The sequence below is a fragment of the Podarcis muralis genome, chromosome 3 (assembly GCF_964188315.1).
Source record: "Podarcis muralis chromosome 3, rPodMur119.hap1.1, whole genome shotgun sequence".
NCBI lineage: Eukaryota > Metazoa > Chordata > Lepidosauria > Squamata > Lacertidae > Podarcis > Podarcis muralis.
The window spans coordinates 1,866,409-1,890,609 of NC_135657.1; the positions used below are offsets into that span (position 1 = coordinate 1,866,409).

Genomic DNA, 24,201 nt, shown 5'->3' on the forward strand with positions numbered 1-24,201 from the left:
GATGCTGGACTAGATGAGCCGCCTTTGCCCCGTTAATGGAGAAATCTGAGGGCTCCCTTGGACAAAAACCAAGGACCCCAGCCAGGAATACCAGAGCAAAACAGCAGCCAGTAGGCTTGGTTTTTATTGAGGGGACTCCCACCTGCCACCAGGTGGAACAAGATGGAAGCTCCGAACAAAAGAGAACACAACTTTTATTAGCTGCTAATCCCCATGTTACACCCCCCCAACTACATCACTCATACATCACGGTTACATCATGAAAGGGTGGCAGCTTTCTGAGCATCCTGGACCCTACCCCATGGTTCTCCCTGCCCTCCACCAAACACCCATCAAGTGTCACCAAAGAGATATTTACATTTCCCTGTTTCCCAGCCAAGTTCACCCCACCCTTTTGTCTTCACCTGGGTTTGTTCTTTCTGGAATGGCTACCTGTTTGGCACTCAGGTATCAGGAGGCCAGGAATTATCACTCAGGCAGAGGGGCTGCTGAGTAGCTGAGCTCACATCTCTATAGGAATTTCTGAAGTTTTCCCAGTGAGCCAGTACATAGATACATTTATCAGTGAATTCTTACATTTGGTATCGTGCAGCAGAGGCCCTTTGAATAGATAGGAAGAAACTGTGATGAAGTGTTTTGTGGGGACAAGTCACAAAAGTCACAAAAGTGATTGTGCTGATTTTGGTAGTGGGCTGCATGTGCAGGATATCTGCTGGAGGGGCAACCCCCCCCCCACCTATACACAAATTCCTGCAACAGCCCTGATCCAGCAGTGTCTCCTTACGTCTTCAAACACGGTATACGGTGTGGATGTGCCGAGCTTTTGCAGGGTCCCCCTTGTCTTTGCCCGGCTAGAGAGAAAACTGTGTTTGTCGCTGAAAAGAGGTAGTGCATTGACCCTGGTCCATTGAGCCCAGAATTGTTGGCTGGCCTCCTGGGCCGAGCCGGCCACGTCTTTCCCATCCCCTGCTGCTACCCGATCCCTTTAACTGGAGATGCTGGGTGTGTGTGTGTGTGTTGAACCCGGGGCCTTCTCCATGCCAAGCAGCTGCCCTGCCTCTGAGCAGGTGGAAGGAGAGGAGGGTGGGAGAGAGATGCTCTTTGCCGGCTACGCATTCCCAGGTGTCGGTGCCAGGGCTTGAGACAGGGACCTCTTGCATCCCTGAGCAGGTGCTTTGCCATTGACCTGTGGGTCTGAGCAACACGATGCCTTTTCTGCTCCCTTCCCACGCCATCGAGCTCTGGGGAGGCCAAGGGCGGCTTGGGATACACTGGCTACTTGTTGCCAGGATCCAAAGCACACAGCCTCTTGTTGCCTCTGGGCGTCACTCCTGTGTGGGGCAGCCCCCTGGCACTCAAGGATAAAATGGTTCCTTGCGAATGTGCATTTTACTCCCTGCCCCATTATGGGCAGTTGGTCTCCTGCTGCTGCGAGTTCCCCAGGGCTGGATTGAGGTTTGATGAGGCCCTAAGCTACTGAAGAGGGACACGGGTGGCGCTGTGGGTTAAACCACAGAGCCTAGGACTTGCTGATCAGAAGGTCAGCAGTTTGAATCCCCGCAATGGGGTGAGCTCCCGTTGCTCGGTCGCTGCTCCTGCCAACCTAGCAGTTCGAAAGCACGTCAAAGTGCAAGTAGATAAATAGGTACCACTCCGGCGGGAAGGTAAACGTCATTTTCGTGCGCTGCTCTGGTTCGCCAGAAGCGGTTTCGTCATGCTGGCCACATGACCCAGAAGCTGTATGCCGCTCCCTCGGCCAATAAAGCAAGATGAGCGCCGCAACCCCAGAGTCGGCCACAACTGGACCTAATGGTCAGGGGTCCCTTTACCTTTAAGCTACTGAAGGTAATGGGGCCTTTTATATGTGATATTTTAGGGAGCAGGCTAGCAGGTGGGGCCCATGACTTACATCAGAGGAGTCTATACAACACAAAACACTGTTGCTGTATTTTACTTGTTTTTTATGTTGTATTTTGGAAATGTACATCCAGGTTTTTCCCTTTATAATAATAATTTATTATTTATACCCCGCCCATCTGGCTGGGCTTCCCCAGCCACTCTGGGCGCCTTCCAACAAAACACTAAAATACAATAACCTATTAAACATTAAAAGCTTCCTTAAACAGGGCTGCCTTCAGATGTCTTCTAAAAGTTTGGTAGTTATTTTTCTCTTTGACATCTGGTGGGAGGGTGTTCCACAGGGCGGGTGCCACCACTGAGAAGGCCCTCTGCCTGGTTCCCTGTAAGTTGGCTTCTCGCAGGGAGGGAACCGCCAGAAGGCCCTTGGCGCTGGACCTCAGTGTCCATGCAGAACGATGGAGGTGGAGACGCTCCTTCAGGTATACTTTAAATTTTGGGGGGCCTCCAAGAGAATGGGGCCTGAACCTATAGCTTGTTTTGCTTATACCGAAACCCAGCACTGTCTGTCCCAAATCTTCCAACATTCTGCTTCATTCGATGACCGCGAGTTCTAGTGTTCGGAGCAAGAGCAGCGTTGGATTTTGGGTGGTGTTTGCGGTTTCCCTGTACAGTCATACCTCGGGTTGAAGTAGCTTCGGGATAAGTATTTTCGGGTTGCGTGCTGCGGTGACCTGGAAGTAATGGAGCGCATTACTTCTGGGTTTCGCTGCTTGAGCATGCGCAGATGGTGCAAATAACATCACTCTCATGCACAGAAGCAGCAAATCACGACCCGCAGACATGCGGATGCAGGTTGCGTTCTCTTCTGGATGCGAAAGGGGCTCTGGTTACAGGGAACCAGGCAGAGAGCCTTCTCGGTGGTGGCGCCCGCCCTGTGGAATGCCCTCCCACCAGATGTCAAAGAGAAAAATAACTACCAAACTTTTAGAAGACATCTGAAGGCAGCCCTGTTTAGGGAAGCTTTTAATGTTTGATGTATTACAGTATTTTAATGTTTTAATGGAAGCCGCCCAGAGTGGCTGGGGAAGCCCAGCCAGATGGGTGGGGTAATAATAATAATAATAATAATAATAATAATAATAATAATAATCCCGTTCGCATCCAGAGGTACCACTGTACAGACGCCTAGCCAAGGGGCTGCAAAATCAAGAAGATCCACAATTGAGAAGATCCAGTTGGGGGCTCCAAATGTTGGCTTCGCTCTGGGCACCGTGTTGCCAAAGATTACCAAAGTCTGCCGAGGTCTCTCCCCCCCCCCCCGGTCTATTCTCTCTTTGCCAGCCCCCCTCCAGCCTGCCATCATCGGGGAATTTTTTGCTCAAACCCTCGGTGGTTTGGGTTGGCTTTTTTCCGAACACTTTCCCAGCACTCCTCTCCCCCTTTCCTCTCCTGGTGGGGACCCATCTGCCAGTCTTGCTGAAGGCACAGGCACAAAATCTCCGAGGGAGGGAGGCTCAGCCTGTTCCTTTCCTCCCCCCATTATGCCTGCTGATTCAGAGGGCACACGCAGCCAGCTTGCCAATCTCCCCCCTCGTTCCATTTCTCCGTGAGAGCTGCCTGCCCGCCCCGCTGGCCTTGGATGGCAGTGCCATCTGTTACGCAACTCTTCCTCCCAACGGGCACAAGGGAGGGAGTTTCCAGAAAGCGGGACCTTGGCACAATGCGGCCCCCATTTCCGCACATCCCCCCCCCGGATTCCAGAAGCTCCAGGCCATGGAGACGAGGGAGGCTGGCCAAGAAACTTCTCTGTATCTGAGCTCTGTGTTTCTCCCTTCAGACATTCTGTACTCAGAGCATGTCCACCCCTATTTTGTGGCTCTGTTTGGGGGGTCTTGCAGCTGGTCTCTAGGGCGGCAGGGGGACGGGGAGAGAGATGCAAAACTCCAGCCGCTTCCAAGGGCCGCAGGTGGAGCGTTTTTCAGCCGTCATCTCCTCTGCGGCCAAGTTTCCTGTTTGTTTATCAATGGCTGGACTAGATAAGGGACAGACTGCGCACGGCCAGAGTGCCAGCTGTTCAGAGCGCGTGACGGCAGTCTCTGCAATTAAGGCAATCTCTAAAATTGGTTTGTTGTTGTTCTTGCTTTTAATACTTATTTGTGGGTTTTTCTTAAATGTTTTGAACCGTCCTGAGATCTGCAGATGAAGGGCGGTATGCAAATGTAATAATTAAAGATGAAATGATGGAGAATAAGGGGACAGAGGAAAGTTTTTCTCCCTCCTAACACCGGTACTTGTGGACATGCGATGAAGGACAGATAAAGTGAGTGTCTGGAGGCGGTTGGAGGATGGATGGCGGCTAACAGATTGAGGTTGAATCCTGACAAGATAGAAGTACTGTTTTGGGGGGACAGGGGGTGGGTGGGTGTGGAGGACGCCCTGGTCTTGAATGGGGTAACTGTGCCCCTGAAGGACCAGGTGCGCAGCCTGGCAGTCATTCTGGATTCATAGCTGTCCATGGAGGCACAGGTCAGTTCTGTGTGCAGGGCAGCTGTCTACCAGCTCCGTCTCGCCAGAGTGGTGCATGCTTTAGTTATCTCCCGCTTGGATTACTGCAACGCGCTCTATGTGGGGCTACCTTTGAAGGTGACCTGGAAACTGCAACTAATCCAGAATGTGGCGGCAGCTAGACTGGTGACTGGGAGTGGCTGCCGAGACCACATAACACCGGTCTTGAAAGACCTACATTGGCTTCCAGTACGTTTCCGAGCACAAGTCAAAGTGTTGGGGCTGACCTTCAAAGCCCTAAACGGCCTCGGCCCAGTAGACCTGAAGGAGCGTCTCCACCCCCATCGTTCAGCCCGGACACTGAGGTCCAGCTCTGAGGGCCTTCTGGCGGTTCCCTCGCAGCGAGAAGCCAAGTTACAGGGAACCAGGCAGAGGGCCTTCTCGGTGGTGGTGCCCGCCCTGTGGAACGCCCTCCCACCAGATGTCAAAGGCATAAACAACTATCTGACGTTCAGAAGACATCTGAAGGCAGCCCTGTTTAGGGAAGCTTTTAATAGCTGATGAATTATTGTATTTTAATGTTTATTTGGAAGCCACCCAGAGTGGCTGGAGATGGGTGGGGAATAAATAATAAATTATTATTATTATTATTATTATTATTATTATTATTATTATTATATAAAAGAAAGGACTTCTCCATGCAGTGCAGAGTTAAACTGTGGAACTCCCTGCCACAGTGACGGCCACCAACTTGGATGGCTTTGAAAGAAGATTGGACCAATTCATTGAGGAGCAGAGGGCTGTCAATGGCTCCTAGCTGGGATGGCTCTGCTCCGCCTCCAAAGTCAGAGGCAGCGATGCTCCTGAATCCCAGTTGCTGGAAACTGCAGGAGGGGAGAGTTGCTCCTGAGTTCGAATCCCACTTGCAGGTTTCCCTTTGGGGCATCTGGTCTGCCACTGTGAGAACAGGATGCTGGACTAGATGGGCCGTGGGCCTGATTCAGCCGGGCACTCCTTATGTTCTCATCCCCAAAATCAGCTGGTCAGTTTATTACTTCAAACTCACCTTTGAAGTATTCAATTAAAAGTGAAATGCAGCCACGGCAAAAGCCAAATGCAAGATCAAACATGGAAACAGAATGCTAATAAACTTTTGGTAATAAACTTTTTTAAAAAACAACAACAACCACAACCCAGCAGTTAAAATTTCAGTAATGCAATGACTGAGAGGGCACAGGGTTGGTTTCCTGTAGCAAGGAGTTCCGCCGCCTCCCACAGCTTCCCTGTGGTTTTTTAGCAGGAGAGGGACGCTTCAACATCTTGGCACTTCGAGGTGTCCTTCCCTTCCACCCCTGGAGTATCTGAACCTCCCCTTTTTTAAAAAAAATAAAATATTTTTTATTGAATTTTACCACCACCACCATCATTGTTTCAAAAACAAAATACATTATAAATCCTCAACACGCCCCCCCCCCCCCGGTGACTTCCCTCAACTTCCTTTTCTGGGTTTCTTAGCATATTATCTCTCCCTGCTTAGTGGATATTTTTTATTCTCTAATTTTTTTTAAAAAAATTCTTCTTCTCTTATCATTTTAACATCCTGTTTCTATTTCTGCATTTGTTTTGTTAATTGCAAGTGTTTAGTCAAACCCTGTCAGCAGGGCCTTGCAGAGCCAGGCAGAGGCCCAGGCCAGGTAGATAATGTGCCCCCCCCCCTTTTTACCCTGGGAATAACTGAAGTCTTATAAATAAGTAAGTAAGAAAATAATTTTCACAAAAGTTATGCTGACAAATAATTTTATTTCAAGGCTTGAACCATTGTTGTTGTTTAGTCGTGTCCGCCTCTTCGTGACCCCCTGGACCAGAGCACACCAGGCACTCCTGTCTTCCACTGCCTCCCGCAGTTTGGTCCAACTCATGCTGGTAGCTTCGAGAACACTATCCAACCATCTCGTCCTCTGTCGTCCCCTTCTCCTTGTGCCCTCCATCCTTCCCAACATCAGGGTCTTTTCCAGGGAGTCTTCTCTTCTCATGAGGTGGCCAAAGTCTTGGAGCCTCAGCTTCAGGATCTGTACTTCCAGTGAGCACTCAGGGCTGATTTCCTTCAGAATGGAGAGGCTTGATCTTCTTGCAGTCCATGGGACTCTCAAGAGTCTCCTCCAGCACCAGAATTCAAAAGCATCAATTCTTCAGTGATCAGCCTTCTTGATGGTCCAGCTCTCACTTCCATACATCATGACTGGGAAAACCATAGCTTTAAGTATACGGACCTTTGTTGTTGCTTGAACCGTATCTGCATATAAAGACAAAATGGAAAATAAAGATAACTATACTGACCGAAGCCCCCTTTGGAATAGGAGGCCCGAGCCAAGTGGTCCATATGGCCCCCCCCCTCTGTCTGGGCCTGCCTGCGAGCGAGTCCATTTCTTTACATTGATTCTGTAAATAGAACAGAAATGGTTCCCAGTCCTTCTTGAAATCTCTGTTGTCTTTCTCTCGAAGTCTTTCCGTTAGTTTTGCCATATCAGCATATTCCACCTGCTTTCCTTGCCATTCTTCTTCAGTTTCAATACTTTATAATAATAATAATAATTTATTTATACCCCACCCATCTGGCTGGGTTTCCCCAGCCACTCTATGCGGCTTCCAAAGAACACTAAAATACAATAACCTATTAAACCTTAAAAGCTTCCCTAAACAGGGCTACCTTTAGATGTCTTCTAAAAGTTTGGTAGTTATTTTTCTCTTTGACATCTGGTGGGAGGGCGTTCCACAGGGCGGGTGCCACTACCGAGAAGGATAGCATCTTTGTGCTAGCAATATCCTAGCCGCAGTTGTAGCATACAGTGGTACCTCTGGTTGTGAACGGGATCCGTTCCGGAGGCCCGTTCGCAACATGAAAAGAGTGCAACCCGCAGCGGTGCGTCTGCGCATGCGCGGGTTGCGATTCACCGCTTCTGCGCATGCGCGTGATGTCATTTTGCACTTCTGTGCGAGTGACGAAACCCGGAAGTAACCCTTTCCAGTACTTCCGGGTTGCTGCGGGACGTAACCTGAAAGAACGTAACATGAAGCGGACATAACATGCGGTGTGACTGAACATGAACAGTTCAGTATCTGAACCCTTCACGCTGTCTCATGTGATGACTTTTCCTTATCTTTTCAGGAACCTGGTTTTGTTTCTGCGGAGAAGATGACACCTGCTGGATGGCTCCCTCTGCTGGGGCTCCTTTTTTTCTGGGATGGCGGACACTGCCTTGTTCCTCCTGAAGAGCTGAAACGTAAGTAAGCAACAGTGGAGAGGCTGGCGCTTCTATATTTCTGCATTCTTCTTAAATGAAGGACCAGGTGCGCAGCCTGGGAGTCATTTTGGACTCACAGCTGTCCATGGAGGCGCAGGTTAATTCTGTGTCCAGGGCAGCTGTCTACCAGCTCCATCTGGGACGCAGGCTGAGACCCTACCTGCACGCAGACTGTCTCACCAGAGTGGTGCATGCTCTGGTTATCTCCCGCTGCAATGCACTTTACGTGGGGCTCCCTTTGAAGGTGACCCAGAAACTGCAAATAATCCAGAATGCGGTAGCACATAACACCCGGTCCTGAAAGACCTACATTGGCTCCCAGTACGTTTCCGAGCACAATTCAAAGTGTTGGTGCTGATCTTTAAAGCCCTAAACGGCCTCGGTCCTGTATACCTGAAGGAGCGCCTCCACCCTCATCATTCAGCCTGGACACTGAGGTCCAGCGCCATGAGCCTTCTGGTGGTTCCTTCCCTGTGAGAAGCCAAGTTACAGGGAACCAAGCAGAGAGCCTTCTTGGTGGTGGCACCTACCCTGTGGAACGCCCTCCCACCAGATGTCAAAGAGATAAACAACTACCTGACATTTAGAAGACATCTGAAGGCAGCCCTTTTTAGGGAAGCTTTTAATGTTTAACAGACTAAGGTAAAGGGACCCCTGACCATTAGGTCCATTCGTGACCGACTCTGGGGTTGCGGCGTTCATCTCGCTTTATTGGCCGAGGGAGCCGGCGTACAGCTTCCTGGTCATGTGGCCAGCATGACTAAGCCGGTTCTGGCGAACGAGAGCAGCGCACGGAAACGCCGTTTACCTTCCCGCCGGAGTGGTACCTATTTAGTTACTTGCACTTTGACTGCTTTTGAACTGCTAGGTGGGCAGGAGCAGGGACCGAGCAATGGGAGCTCACCCCGTCGCGGGGATTCGAACTGCTGACCTTCTGATCAGCAAGTCCTAGGCTCTGTGGTTTAACCCACAGCGCCACCCACGTCCCTGTTTAACAGACTACTGTATTTTAATACTTTGTTGGAAGCCGCCCAGAGTGGCTGGGGAAACCCAGCCACATGGGTGGGGTATATTATTATTATTATTATTAATAAATGTACAGTGGTACCTCTGCTTGTGAACAGGATCCATTCCGGAGGCCCGTTCGCAACATGAAAGGAAAGCAACCCATGTCTGTGCGTCTGCACATGCGCGGGTCACGATTCACCGCTTCTGCGCATGATGTCATTTTGTGCGTCTGCGCATGCGCAAGCGGCGAAACCTGGAAATAACTCTTTCCGGTACTTCCGGGTCGCCGCGGGACGCAACCTGAAAAAACGTAACATGAAGCAAACGTAACAAGAGGTGTGACTGTGCTGGAAGTGCTTCTCATTCCAGAGCAGTCGAAGGAGCCCTGGACTGGAAAACGCTTTTGCATTTGAGTCCCAAATCGATCAAGTTTGCTAAAAAAACACAACTCCTTTGCGCTTTTCATTTTTGGGCAAGGATAGGGGGCGGGCAGAGAGGATGTGTTGGAACTGCGGCTTGATCAGACCTGTCTTGTGGCATCCACAATAGATGCCCAGAGTCTGTATTTGCAGCCACAGAATTAAAAAAAAAAGGATGAAAAGAAATGCTCTTGCCAATTTTAGGCTCCAAGGGCATAATTTCTAAACTGGACACCTGCGCCATGAAGTCATTTCCCAGAACTGTGACTCAGGGGCTCGTGGGGGGAATCATTTCTGCCTGGCGAGGTCACAGTGTTTTGCTAGGGTTGCCAAACTGTGCCAGGGTTGCGGTCAAGGGTTCAGGGAGGGGGCTGCTGTTTCTGTGTGTATGTAGATGATTTGGGAATGACTGTTGCCACTTGAAAAGCCCCAGACAGGATGCAAAAAGAAGGGCAGGAAAAGGCAGCAATTACTCACCAGCCAGTGGCTATTCCCCGCTTTCCCCAAATTCTGGGACGCATGGTATGTTTATAAATTGCATGAACGAGCTGCTTGGTTGTAAAAAAGGAAAAAATTACAAACCAGGATAAAGCAATAAAATTAACAATGAGACTAATAATAATAAATTCTGCATTTGTTTTGTTAATTGCAAGTGCTTCATCAAACCCTGCGAGGGAGTCCATTTCTTTACATTGATTCTGTAAATAATAATAATAATAATAATAATAATAATAATAATAATAATAATAATAATAATTTTACCCCGCCCTTCCAGGTTCAGAAAACCGGGCTCAGGGCGGCAAACAACAAATTTAAAACACTTAATTGATGCAACAAAAAACAGCATAAAATACAGTATAAATTGTGAATTAAAATAAATTCAGAATTCAAAAATCAATTTGGGGGGAAATGCATCCAATAAACATTAGATGATCCCCAGAGCTAGCTGGCTAAATTAGTCCTATTTGGGCCAGTGAGGAGACCAGGGGAGAATTAGCTGTGGGATCCCAGAGCGGGTAATCTTCAGAAAAAGGGAAGGAAGAGGAATAAAAGATCAGGCTGAATTCAAATTAAAGGCCAGGTGGAATAGCTCTGTCTTACAGGCCCTACGGAAGGAGGTTAAATCCTGCATGGGCCTGGTCTCCTGGGACAGAGCATTCCACCAGGTTGGAGCCACCACTGAGAAGGCCCTGGCCCTGGAGGAGGATAGTCTGACTTCCTTAGGGCTGGGGACCTTAAACTATGATTATTCATGGACCTTAAGGTCCTCTGCGGGGCAGACCAGGAGAGGCGGTCAACGTAAGTACGAGGGCCCTAAGCTACAAAGGGCTTTAAAGGTCAGAACCAGCACCTTAAACCTGACCCGATACTAAAAAATAACAAAGCAAGTAAAAATAAAAACAAGAAAAATTAACAATAACTTTTGAAAAGTTTAAACAGGGCTTTAAAAGAGGGTGAGACAAACTCATGGGAGAGAGGGCCATTGATAGCTACTAGCCACAATAGCTATGCTTTGCCTCAATGGCCAGAGGCAGCAGTGCTTCTGTATAGCAGGAGGGGAGAGGGGTCTTGTGTTCGAATCCTGATGGCAGGTTTACCTTTGAGGCATCGGGTTGGTCACTGTGAGAACAGGAGGCTGGACCAGACGGACCTCTTTCCCGATCCAGCAAGCCTCTTCTTCTGAGAGCCAGTATGGCGTGGTGGTCAGAAGCTGGGGGAGACCAGGGTTCGAATCCCCCACTCACCGGGCATGACCTTGGCCTCTCAGCCTTACAGTTGTTGGGATTGAATGAGGAAGGGGGAGAAGCGTTTACACGACCCTGAGCTCCGCGGAGAAAAAGGTGGGATAGAAATGCAACAAATAGATAAACGTTCATTTTCCCCCCAATTTTTTTTATTGATATTCCAATTTTTTTTAAACAAACAAACAGAAAAACAAACATAAATCAACGCCTTAATTGAACCTATCTTATTGACATTGTTAAGTGACTTCCTCGTATCCCCCTGGCTAAGTTTCAATGTAGCATATTTTTCGCTCTATAAGACTCACCAGACCATAAGACGCACCAAGTTTTTGGAGGAGGAAAACAAGCAAAAAAATATTCTGAATCCCAGAAGCCAGAACAGCAAGAGGGATCGATGTGCAGTGAAAGCAGCAATCCCTCTTGCTGTTCTGGCTTCTGGGATAGCTGCACAGCCTGCATTCACTCCATAAGACGCACACACATTTCCCCTTACTTTTTTAGGAGGGGAAAAGTGAGTCTTATAGAGCAAAAAATACGGTATATCATTTTAACGGTTTTCCAAAACCAATATTCTCATAAACTTAACTTAATCACTTAACATCTTTCTTTCATTCCCATTTGACATTTCAACATATTGATTTATCACATGACATATTTAAATCCTAAGCCTCTCTAGTATTTGCAAGCTTTTCCAATTAATTTAACTTAACGTATTTAACTAAATACCCTTTGAATTTCATCCATTCCTCCTGGTACTCCTCCTCCAAATAGATAGACGTTCTTATGTGAAACGACCCCACGGAACGGGAAGCGATTTCTCTCTGCCTCTGACGGCCGTTTTCTGAAGTGTGCGAGTTTTCTTCCCGCAGAGATGTCTGAAACGGGAAGCAAGTTGGTCGACTCGGAGCTGGAGAATGCCATCAACGGTGTGCGGCAGATGAAGGTCCTGATGGACCAGACCAGCAGGGACCACCGGGATATCTTGAACGCCCTGGAGGACACCAAGAAACAGAAGGAGGTCTGTCTGCACAACTTCCCCCCAAATGGCCCACTCTTGCAAAAGATACAACTCAGAGCTGACCAGCAGCACCTTTGGGGTGAGGTCAAATTGCTGCAACCTTGCAACGGCTTGACCTCGCCCCCAAAGGTGCTGGTTTTGACCTTTATTTTTTCCCCATCCCCCCCCCAAATTTATAACAAACAGAACAACAAAGAAAACCATTTGTTGTTGTTGTTGTTTAGTCGTTTAGTCGTGTCCGACTCTTCATGACCCCCTGGACCAGAGCACGCCAGGCACTCCTGTCGTCCAGTGCCTCCCGCAGTTGGGTCAAACTCATGCTGGTAGCTTCGAGAACAGTGCCCAACCATCTCATTCTCTGTCGTCCCCTTCTCCTTGTGCCCTCCATCTTTCCCAGCATCAGGGTCTTTTCCAGGGAGTCTCTTCTTCTCATGAGGTGGCCAAAGTCTTGGAGCCTCAGCTCCAGGATCTGTCCTTCCAGTGAGCACTCAGGGCTGATTTCCTTCAGAATGGAGAGGTTGGATCTTCTTGCAGTCCATGAGACTCTCAAGAGTCTCCTCCAGCACCATAATTCAAAAGCATCAATTTTTCGGCCTTCTTGATGGTCCAGCCCTCACTTCCATGCATCACTGCTGGGAAAACCATAAGAAAAACATTACAATATCGAAAACCAAACAAACATTTATCCTAACTGTAAAAATGCCACTTTTGTTACCATTGTTGGGTGACTTCCTCAAATCCCCCTGGCTGAGTTTCCATGTAACTCATTGTAGCAATTTTCCGATACAGTGGTGCCTCGCAAGATAAAATTAATCCATTCCGCGAGTCTCTTCGTCTTGTGGTTTTTTCGTCTTGCGAAGCACGGCTGTTAGCGGCTTAGCGGCTTTAAGAAAAAGGAAACAAACTCGCAAGAACTCGCAAGACGTTTCGTCTTGCGAAGCAAGCCCATAGGGAAATTCGTCTTGCGGAACGACTCAAAAAATGGAAAACCCTTTCGTCTAGCGAGTTTTTTGTCTTGCGAGGCATTCGTCTTGCGGGGCACCACTGTACTATTTTCATATAAAATTGACTTGTTCAATTAACATCTTTCTTTCTTTCTTTTCATTTTGACTTCTATCCATAGTATTATACAATTTCACATATTTAAATCCTAGGCCAATCTGTTACTCACAAGTAGTTCTATTTAAATTATCTTAACATATTTAACTAAATAATATTTGAATTTCTGAATTTCTTCCATTCCTCTTGGTCCTCCTCCTCCTTCTGTTTGCGGACTCTTCCGGTCAGGTCGGCTAACTCCGAAAAGTCCATCATCTTCATCTGCCATTCCTCCACTGTTGGTACTTCTTGTGATTTCCAGTTTTTGTCCAGCAAAATTCTAGCTGCAGAAGGAAGATGTAAAGTTATTTTTGGATGCCACACCTGCTGCTCGAATTTTAATCGCCAAGAAATGGAAAACACAAGAACTACTAACTGTGGAAGAATGGCAGATGAAAACGATGGAATATATGGAGCTGGCTGACCTTACTGGAAGAATCCGCGACCAAAAAGAAGAGGAATACCAAGAAGAGTGGAAGAAATTTAAAGACTTTTTCATAAATACTGTGATATTAAAAATTAGAAATTACTTGAAAGTACCAAAATAGGCCTAGGATTAAATTAAGAGTTAATTAAATAAATAAGATTTAGAACTTTAAGGAAAGTTAAGAAATTTTATTTTAATTGGAATATTGTGTGTGTGTTTTTTTTAAAAAATGATATCAGAAAACTGCTACATTTTAATTACAAGGAAATTCAGATGGGGGGGGGGCTCAGAGGAAGCCCAAAATATGTTTATGAGGTTAGAAGTCTAATTAATTAATTAATTTGTGTTGTTTAGGTTGTTTAGGTATTTACCGGTACCTTGTTTTGACTCTCTGTTTTGTTTACATTTGTGATCTTGTCTTTTTTCCTTTTTGTTTCCCCCCCCTGTTTTTCTTTTGTTGTGATATGTGTTATATCTGTAAGAAACTTAATAGAAATTATTAAGTTAAGTTAAGAAGGATTTATATCTAGATGTTAGGATAGAGATGATAAAGAAAACAGGAAGGCACAATGAGAGATAAAGGAGGTGCTGTGAGATTGGTGGAAGTCAATGTCTTCTTGTTGTTGTTTTAGTGTTTATAATATTAACTTGTAATATATGGATTTGTTTTGTTTTGTTTTTCGTTTTCGAATGTTGATTTTTGTGTGCTGTGTATTGTTACTTTTTGATATCTTTCGTGTTGTGTGGAAAATACTAATAAAATTTATTTTTTTAAAAAATTATTTTTTTAAAAAAAACCCACAATACATTTCCAACATTTATTACTTGTCTTGCCCTCTTGCAAAGAACCTAACAGCCCCGTTTGGCTTTTGTAGGAAGCTCTTCTCCTTGCCCAGGAGACTGAGAAACAGCTGAGCGAGAAGGAGGTCTGCAACGAAACCATGCTGGCCCTCTGGGAAGAGTGCAAGCCTTGCTTGAAGCAGACCTGCATGAGGTTCTACACCCGGACGTGCCACAGCGGGGCCGGTCTGGTCGGCAGGCAGGTGAGCATGTGATTTGGGTACCCCAAGAACCCGCCTGGAGAACTGGGGCAACATCTGATGCGGAAAGATAAATATCTGGATGGGGCCAGGCAGGGCACTCAGGGGCGGGCATGGAGAAGGCTCTGTTCCTCGTCCTCCCTTGTTGGGCCAGGGATCAGGACCTCAGGTGATGAATGGGGTCCTCAGGAGTGGGCATATGGAAGAAAGTCCTTAAGGTACCCAGACTCTGCAAACTGTTTTGGGTTTTGAAGGGGAGAAGCAGTCTTGTTGTTGTTTAGTCGTTTAGTCGTGTCCGACTCTTCGTGACCCCATGGACCAGAGCACGCCAGGCCCTCCTGTCTTTCACCGCCTCCTGCAGTTTGGTCAGGCTCATGTTTGTAGCTTCGAGAACACTGTCCCACCATCTCGTCCTCTGTCGTCCCCTTCTCCTTGTGCCCTCCATCTTTCCCAACATCAGGGTCTTTTCCAGGGAGTCTTCTCTTCTCATGAGGTGGCCAAAGTCTTGGAGCCTCAACTTCACGATCTGTCCTTCCAGTGAGCACTCAGGTCTGATTTCCTTAAGAATGGATGCGTTTGATCTTCTTGCAGTCCATGGGACTCTCAAGAGTCTCCTCCAGCACCAGAATTCAAAAGCATCAATTCTTCGGCGATCAGCCTTCTTGGTGGTCCAGCTCTCACTTCCATACATCACTAAGAAGCAGCCTAGTTCATGAAATTATGTGCAGTGTGGAGAAAGGGGATCAAGAAAAGTTTTCCCCCTCTCTCCTAGCACATTGCGTGAAGCGGAATGCTGGAAGATTCAGGGCAGCAAAGAGAAAGGGCTTCTTTAACTATGGAACTCATTGCCACAGGAGGTAGAGAGGAGAACCAACCTGAATCAGGAAAATTCACGGGGGAGTGGCGGCTTCTAGTCGGGATGGCACTCAGAGGCAGCGATGCTTCTGAACCCCAGGTGCTGGAAAACCCAGGAAGGAGAGGGCTCTTGAGTTCGAATCCTGCTTGCGGCCTTCCCTTTGCGACATCTGATTTGGCCACTTTGGGAACTGGAAGAGGCTGCTGGATCAAGCCAAGTGGCCTGTGGGGAACCAGCGAGCAGGATTCGAGCGTTAGAGCAACTCCCTAGAGGGTTTCTGCAACTGGTAAAAAGGCGAAGCGAGAGGTTCCAGCAGGCTCTTCACAGGTTCTTAGGCAGGGTCAGCAAACTTTTTCAGCAGGGGGCCGGTCCCCTGTCCCTCAGACCTTGTGGGGGGCTGGACTATATTTTGGGAAAAAAATATGAACGAATTCCTATGCCCCACAAATAACCCAGAGATGCATTTTAAATAAAAGGACACATTCTACTCATGTAAAAACACACTGATTCCCGGACCGTCCGTGGACCGGATTTAGAAGGCGATTGGGCCGGATCCGGCCTCCAGGCCTTAGTTTGCCTACCCGTGTTCTTAGGCATTGCTAAACCAGTTGTGGGCAGCTACCTGCCATGACTCTCTGTAACGAAGTTTTGACTGGTCCAAAATCCCATTCACCGTTTCCCTCTCCCTGCTGCCCTACCGCTTGACGTTCCCACTGGATTATCCTCCAGGGCTTAGCTGATGGGGAACGGAGTTCCCTAATTGTAGGGACCCCTTTCCCCATCTTGTGGTTTAATTTAATTTAATTTAATTTAATTTAATTTAATTTAATTTAATTTATATACCACCCTATACCCGGGGTTTCAGGGCAGTTCAGAGAAAAAAATTAAGTTATAAAACCATATAATCAGAGTAAAGACAACAACCCAATAACCCCCCCCCCATAAAAGAAACACGTTTTAAAAGGGCATAGGATGCCAATCAGATCAACAAAAGGCCTAGTTAAAAAGGAACGTTTTTGCCTGGTGCCTAAAGGTGTATAATGAAGGCGCCAGGCGAGCGTCCCTGGGAAGAGCATCCCACAGACGGGGAGCCACTGCAGAAAAGGCCCCGCTCTCGTGTTGCCACCCTCTGGACCTCTCGAGGAGGAGGCACGTGAAGGAGGGCCTCAGAAGTTGATACCGTCATACCTCATGTTACGTTTGCTTCATGTTACGTTCTTTCAGGTTACATCCCGCGGTGACCTGGAAGTACTGGAAAGGGTTACTTCTGGGTTTCGCTGCTCGCACATGCTCAGAAGCGCAAAATAACGTTATGCGCATGTGCAGAAGCGGCTAATTGCAACCCGAGCGTGCGCAGACGTGCCGCTGTGGGTTGCGCTCTTTGCATGTTCCGGAGGCCCGTTTGCAACCAGAGGTACCACTGTATTGAGGTCTGGGTCGGTTCATATGGGGAGAGGCGCTCCTGAGCCGTTTAAGGCTTTTTAGGTGTAGAAGCTGAAAGGATGCTCAAGGCTTTTCTTTGCTCTCCCTGCTCCAGCTAGAGGACTTCCTCAACCACTCCTCGCCCTTCACGATCTGGGTCAACGGGGAGCGCATCGACTCCCTGAAGGACGCGGACGAGGACCAAGGCCAGCGGCTGGACGACCTGGAGGAACGCTACAGCCTGGTTGAGGGTGGCGTGGACGACCTCTTCCAAGAGAGCACCCAGGCCTACGGCCACCTGGCCCCCTTCTTCCAGTCGCCCTTCAGCGGCTTCCGAGATATGTTCTGGGGTCCCATCCGCAGCATCCGCCTCCCGGGGTCCCGCCTGGCCCGGGATGTGTCCCCCTTCCCCTCCTTCCCAGGCCAGTACAGACCCCACCAGGACTTCCACCAGCTCTTCCAGTCGCTCCACCAGATGACCCAGCAACTCATGGACGGGGTGCAGAAGGGGCCCTACGGCCAGTGGCCGGAAGGACGGCCGGGGCTTTCCCTGGGGAGGTTCCCGACAGGTGAGTGGAGATCGCGGGCAGGGGAGCAGGTCTGGCCTCTGACACCCATCCAAAATTGCCCGCCTGCTGGGCAATAGATAAGGGCATACAGTAGATTCCAGCGTATTAGGCAACTGGGCGTATAAGACGACCCCCCAAATTGGCAGCTCCAACTTGGGGGGCGGGCCGTCTTATACGCTTCGGCAGCTTCGCCAGGCAGCTTCCTCCCAGTGCAGAGCAGAGCCCGCTGCCCATTGCAGCCATAAGGTAAAGGTAAAGGTACCCCTGCCCATACGGGCTAGTCTTGACAGACTCTAGGGTTGTGCGCCCATCTCACTTAAGAGGCCGGGGGCCAGCGCTGTCCGGAGACACTTCCGGGTCACATGGCCAGCGTGACAAAGCCGCATCTGGCGAGCCAGCGCAGCACACAGAAACGCCGTTTACCTTCCCGCCAGTAAGCGGTCCCTATTTATCTACTTGCACTTTGACGTGCTTTCGAACTGCTAGGTTGGCAGGTGCTGGGACCGAGCAACGGGAGCGCACCCCGCCGCGGGGATTCGAACCGCCGACCTTTCGATCGGCAAGCCCTAGGCGCTGAGGCGCTTACCCACAACGCCATCCGCGTCCATTGCAGCCATACCCGGCGTATAAGACGACCCCCGACTTTTTAACCTCTTTCCTGGGGTTAAAAAGTTGTCTTATGTGCCGGAATCTACAGTAATACAGATTTTAACCTCTGGGAAAAACTTTGGAAAAGCGATTTGAAGTTTACAGCATGTTATTTCCTGAGGGAGAACTACTTGAAAATGATTTGCAGATGGTATTTTAAAAATTGTCCACTAGCACCTTAGAGACCAACTAAGTTTGTTCTGGATATAAGCTTTCGTGTGCATGCACACTTCTTCAGAGACCTACCTGAATCTAGATGGTATTTAACTCCAAGTAGGCTTGCTTAAAGGGACGCGGGTGGCGCTGTGGGTAAAAGCCTCAGCACCTAGGGCTTGCCGATCGAAAGGTCGGCGGTTCGAATCCCCGTGGCAGGGTGCGCTCCCGCTGCTCGGTCCCAGCGCCTGCCAACCTAGCAGTTCGAAAGCACCCCCGGGTGCAAGTAGATAAATAGGGACCGCTTACAAGCGGGAAGGTAAACGGCGTTTCCGCGTGCGGCTCTGGCTCGCCAGAGCGGCGATGTCACGCTGGCCACGTGACCCGGAAGTGTCTCCGGACAGTGCTGGCCCCCGGCCTCTTGAATGAGATGGGTGCACAACCCTAGAGTCTGGCAAGACTGGCCCGTACGGGCAGGGGTACCTTTACCTTTACCTTTAAAAGAGTATTGGGAAATGATCCATAATGAATTTGAAAAAAATGTTTAAAAGCACTCCCCCCCCCAAAAAAAACCCCAAAGTCCTTTTTGTTGGGGATAATGGAGAGAAGTAGAAAGTGTAGTCCCCAGCCCAAATCAGAATTGGAACCTATGCTTTTTGACTTTTTTGCAAATTATCTAGAGTCCCTGGTGGTTAGAACCAAAAGGGGTTGCCAAGAGCTGCAAAAGGAGCGAATGGGTGGCAAAATGGGAAATGGAGTTAGATGTTGACAAGTGTAAAGTGATGCATGTCGGGGGGGTGGGATCTTAATTTCACACCTGCACTCATGGGGTCTGAACTGATGAACCAGGAACGAGACCTTGTGGTTGGAGTGGATGGTTTGATGAGGAGGTTGACCCTGTGTGTGGCAAACACCATGCTAGGAATCATTAGGAAAGGATCTGGAAATTAAACTGCCAGTATCATGATGCTGTTATGCAATGAGTCAGGTCAATGGGTCCATGTAGCTTCATATTGCCTGCACAGACTGGTAGCAGTTATACCCGGTTTCAGGCAGGAGATACGCCCAGCTCCAGTGGGGATTGAACCTGCGACCTTCTACATGCAAGGCAGCTGCCCTCGTGCTGAGCACCCAGCCCCCTTTTCCCATTAGGATGGGGGGGGGAGCGAGGAAAGCATTACGATACCTGCAGTTCCCCTTGGCTTTAATGGATGATGCCAGTTTGTGTCGCAGGTGCATCAGGGAGGGACTAGAAGCCCCCGCCATTAGAGTCACCGTCTCTCTCCTTCTCTGCCAGGGGCCCCCAGTCCTGCGGACGACCGCCTGGTGTGCCGCGAGATCCGCCGCAATTCTGCCGGCTGCCTGAGGATGAAGGAGAGGTGCGAGAAATGCCAGGCCATCTTGGACGTCGGTGAGTCGGCCAAGGCTGCCTCTTGATTCATAAAAACACTGTCCATCTCTCATTCAGTTTTCTTGTTGTTTAGTCGTTTAGTCGTGTCCGACTCTCCGTGACCCCCTGGACCAGAGCACGCCAGGCCCTCCTGTCTTCCACTGCCTCCCGCAGTTTGGTCAAACTCATGCTGGTAGCTTCGAGAACACTGTCCAGCCATCTCGTCCTCTGTCGTCCCCTTCTCCTTGCGCCCTCCATCTTTCCCAACATCAGGGTCTTTTCAAGGGAGTCTTCTCTTCTCATGAGGTGGCCAAAGTCTTGGAGCCTCAGCTTCAGGATCTGTCCTTCCAGTGAGCACTCAGGGCTGATTTCCTTCAGAATGGAGAGGTTTGAACTTCTTGCAGTCCATGGGACTCTCAAGAGTCTCCTGCAGCACCAGAATTCAAAAGCATCCATTCTTCGGTGATCAGCCTTCTTTATGGTCCAGCTCTCACTTCCATACATCACTACTGGGAAAACCATAGCTTGAACTATACGGACCTTTGTTGGCAAGGTGATGTCTCTGCTTTTTAAGATGCTGTCTAGGTTTGTCATTGCTTTTCTCCCAAGAAGCAGGCGTCTTCTAATTTCGTGACTGCTGTCACCATCTGCAGTGATCATGGAGCCCAAGAAAGTTAAATCTCTTACTGCCTCCATTTCTTCCCCTTCTATTTGCCAGAAGGTGATGGGACCAGTGGCCATGATCTTCATTTTTTTGATGTTGACCTTCAGACCATATTTTGCGCTCTCCTCTTTCACCCTCATTAAAAGGTTCTTTAATTCCTCCTCACTTGCTGCCATCAAGGTTGTGTCATCTGCATATCTGAGGTTGTTGATATTTCTTCTGGCGATCTTAATTCCGGCTAGGGATTCATCCAGCCCAGCCTTTCGCATGATGAATTCTGCATATAAGTTAAATAAGCAGGGAGACAATATACAGCCTTGCCGTACTCCTTTCCCAATTTTGAACCAATCAGTTGTTCCATATCCAGTTCTACGTGTAGCTTCTTGTCCCACGTAGAGATTTCTCAGGAGACAGATGAGGTGATCAGGCACTCCCATTTCTTTAAGAACTTGCCATAGTTTGCTGTGGTCGACACAGTCAAAGGCTTTTGCATAGTCAATGAAGCAGTTTTCTTACAGAGCCTGAATTTTGGGGTCAGGAGCTGCAATGGGTTTTGAGTAACTTTGCAGGAGATGGGCCGCCTAGTTCTTTCTGCCTGGATTGCCCAGTTCTGGGTGCCAAAGATGGGGAGAGTCTGTGTCATCATAAAATCATGAAGTTGGAAGGGAGAATGAGGGTCATTTAGTCCAACCCCATAAAATGCAGGAATCTTTTGCCCAAAGTAGGGCTGAAATCCACGACCATTGCTTTTGAAAATGCATTGCTTTTGAAAATATTTCATTGACAATTCCTTATTGTTCCACTGGGGGCAAGGGGGGTCTAGTAAAAAAAGGCACATTTATTGCGGTACAGCTTGATTTCATATCTTTTGCAAGTAAGGAGGCATGTGGACAAATGGTCGTTCCCACTTGCGCTAAAGTATGGGTTTCATGAAAATACAGTCAATAAGACACAATAAACCCATGCTCTTTTATTTTATCATATCTTATTATGATTCTCTCTCTGTTCAAATGATGTGCACATGATAAGATGGCAAGCGAATTAAGATGAACATTTTTGTTTGATCCAGCCAATGTATTGGTAATTACTGGGGTGTTTTTCTTTTCAAAATATCTGGAATATTCCCAAACATATTCTGCTGTACTCATTTTCCGTGCATAATGAGGCTGCATAATACTTCTTTTCCTGGCATATTTTCTCTCTCTCCTTTCTGTAAATTTTCCCTTTTCTTATACAGTGGACGTTCGGGTTGTGAATGTGATCCATGCGGGAGGCACGTTCGCAACCCGCAGCACCACATCTTTGCACGCATGGGTTGTGATTCAGCGCTTCTGTGCATGCGTAAAGCGCAATTTAGTGCTTCTGCGCGAGCGCCGAAACCCGGAAGTACAGTGGTACCTCGGGTTAAGTACTTAATTCGTTTCGGAGGTCCGTACTTAACCTGAAACAGTTCTTAACCTGAAGCACCACTTTAGCTAATGGGGCCTCCTGCTGCCACCGCGCTGCTGGAGCACGATTTCTGTTCTCATCCTGAAGCAAAGTTCTTAACCTGAAGCACTATTTCTGGGTTAGCGGAGTCTGTAACCTGAAGCGTATGTAATCCGAGGTACCACTGTAACCTGTTCCGGTGCTTCTGGGTTTCGGCGCGTCTGTAACCCAGAATGATCTTTGATCAAAGATTCTGTGCTCTACAATTTTATGATTCTCTGATTCCCTCGACCTTTGCTTCCCTGCCTCCAAACCTCCTCCAGATTGCTCCCAGACAGACCCGGAGCAGACCCTGCTGAGAGAGCGTTTTGAGGACGCCCTTCGACTGGCGGAGCGCTTTACCCGGAGATACGACGAAATCCTCAAGGCTTTCCAGGAGGAGATGCTGAACACCACGAGCCTCCTGGACCAGCTCAACCAGCAGTTTGGCTGGGTGTCCCGACTGGCCAACGTCACGCGGAATAGCGACAAACTTCTGCAGGTCACCATGGTGGGTGTCGCCTTGCCCCTGTGCTGTGTGTGGGCATCTGCGTTGTAACCGACTTGCCATTTCTCCCATTTGCCTAGTCCACCCATAATGCTCTGCCATGCTTTGCTCTGCCTAACTATGGTTTGTTTGCATGTGCGGCTGCAGCCAAGCACACTGACCATGGTTTGTTTTCTACCAGCAAACCATGGTTTGTTTTCTACCAGCAAACCATGGTTTGTTGCCTGACGGACCATGGTTTAACAGTGGTTTGGCATTATGTCCAAACACAAAAACCTTGCCCCAAACAAAAGAGAACCCAACTTTTATTAGCTACTAATCCCCCATGCTACACCCCTCATAACTACATCACGACTACATCATTGACACATCACAAAGAGGAGGGGTTGAGGGAGGAGTTGTGGAGGTAACCTGAGTGTCTTGTCACCTGTCTGGTTCCTCCATTCCCCCTCCCCATGATTACATTCCTGAGGACAAAGAAGAGTTTGCAGTTTCCTGCCCGCCCCCCCCAGGGAAGGGCTGGTCACTGTCCTTTGTTTCAGTCTGTACTGAATCCACTTCCATATGCAGGTCCTTTGTGAGTGTGATGATCTTCTGTCTAGGACCATCAAGGCTGGCATGCCAACTGGGCAGGGCTCGCTGCGGACGTGTTGGCTGCCTTGTGTCAAGTCTCCCCCCTTTGTTAGTCCTTCCTTCATGGTGTAAAATAAAAGTGGAACGGTACAGATCCGATGTACGGCTGATTTTCTATGAATTTATAACATAAGCATCACGTATGTCATGTGTGAGTGTGTGTGTGTCGTGTTTGTACAAACTGAATGATTGGGTGTGTGTGTGTGTGTTCCTGCAAGAGCCGCCTTCTGAATCGGTTGCATGTGCTAAGAGCCATTGATCTGCTTTCTCCCCTCTTCTTCAAGGTGGCGACCAAAACTTCTGACCCCGAGAACCCAGCCCAGCCGTCGGACACACAGGTGACCGTCCAGCTCTTTGACTCCGAGCCGCTGACCCTGTTGGTGCCGGGGGACCTGGAAGTGAAAGATCCCCGATTCATGGACCTGGTGACCAAGCAGGCCATCCGCCAGTTCAAGGCCAACGAAGTGTAAGTGTCCGGAGGGTGATGTGGCTCAGTGGCTAGAGCTATCCGCCTTGCAGGGGAAAGGTTCTGGGTTTGAATTGCGGTGGCACTTCCAGGTAAGGCTGGGGGAGAGACTCTGTGCCTGAAACCCCAGACAGCCATGGCTGCCAATCCGTGTAGACCAGGGTTTCCCAAACATCTTGTTTTTTTGGACTACAACTCCCATCATCCTGAGCTAGCAGGGGATGATGGGAATTGTAGTCCAGAAATAGCTGGAGGGAGCGCACTGTGGAGTAGATCTGGTTCCATCTTTTAAGCAGGGGTTGGATGGTCACCAGGGATGGATGCTTTTAGCTGAAATTCTTTTCTTGCAGGGGGTTAGACTAGATGACCCTGGGGTGTCCCTCCCAACTCGTGATTCATTATTCTTATCCTCCTACAGGTACAATTCCCAGAGTTCCCTGTGAATGATTGATTGCTAAAGCACTCTTTTGGCCACATTCACACCATACCTTTAAAGAGCTATTTAGTTTATAAAATTTATACACTGCTTGATTTAAAGAGAAAAAAAAGAAAGACCACAGAGTGGTTTTAAAAAAATATATTAAAAAATTACTGACAGAAATTTAAGACTTTTGAAAAGTTAGAATAATGGTAGACCAAACAACAGACTAACTAGATACCATTTTAAACAGTAATAGTTTCCCAGAAATAATTCTGGGAGCTGTAGTTTAAGGGCGCTGAGCATTGTTCGTAGATCCTTATTTCCCCCACAGAGCTACAATTTTCAGAGCGATTTATGGCTTAACCATCCTTCCTTCTCCACGGCGAACTCTGGAAATTGTAGCTCTGCCCTCCTAAATAGCTCTGCATGCCCTGAGAAAACTACATTTCCCAGGGTTCTTTGGGGCCAGCCATGCCTGTTGAAAGCGGTTCCATAGCGGCTCTTTGGGCTCTACCATTCAGGACCGCGGGAGGGGTCTCTCGCGTGGGATCGGAGTTCGCTCACTGGCGCGTTCCATCACGT

The 24,201-nt window shown here is 48.5% G+C and overlaps 1 protein-coding gene across 2 annotated transcripts in view; it reads left to right on the plus strand.

Annotated features, from left to right (window-relative positions):
* Positions 1-24,201, plus strand: part of CLU (clusterin) — a 31,942-nt gene that overhangs the window by 6,701 nt on the left and 1,040 nt on the right. Inside the window, exons 1-8 of one of the 2 annotated variants that reach the window (XM_077925362.1) lie at positions 3,947-3,983; positions 7,532-7,646; positions 11,709-11,857; positions 14,258-14,425; positions 16,816-17,269; positions 19,368-19,481; positions 21,876-22,102; positions 23,017-23,198. In XM_077925362.1, the coding sequence (XP_077781488.1) occupies positions 7,559-7,646; positions 11,709-11,857; positions 14,258-14,425; positions 16,816-17,269; positions 19,368-19,481; positions 21,876-22,102; positions 23,017-23,198 (1,382 nt within the window). In that variant the 5' untranslated portion in view covers positions 3,947-3,983; positions 7,532-7,558. Of the gene's footprint in view, positions 1-3,946; positions 3,984-7,531; positions 7,647-11,708; positions 11,858-14,257; positions 14,426-16,815; positions 17,270-19,367; positions 19,482-21,875; positions 22,103-23,016; positions 23,199-24,201 lie in introns of those variants that run through there. The other variant, XM_028725284.2, reaches the window with a different exon arrangement.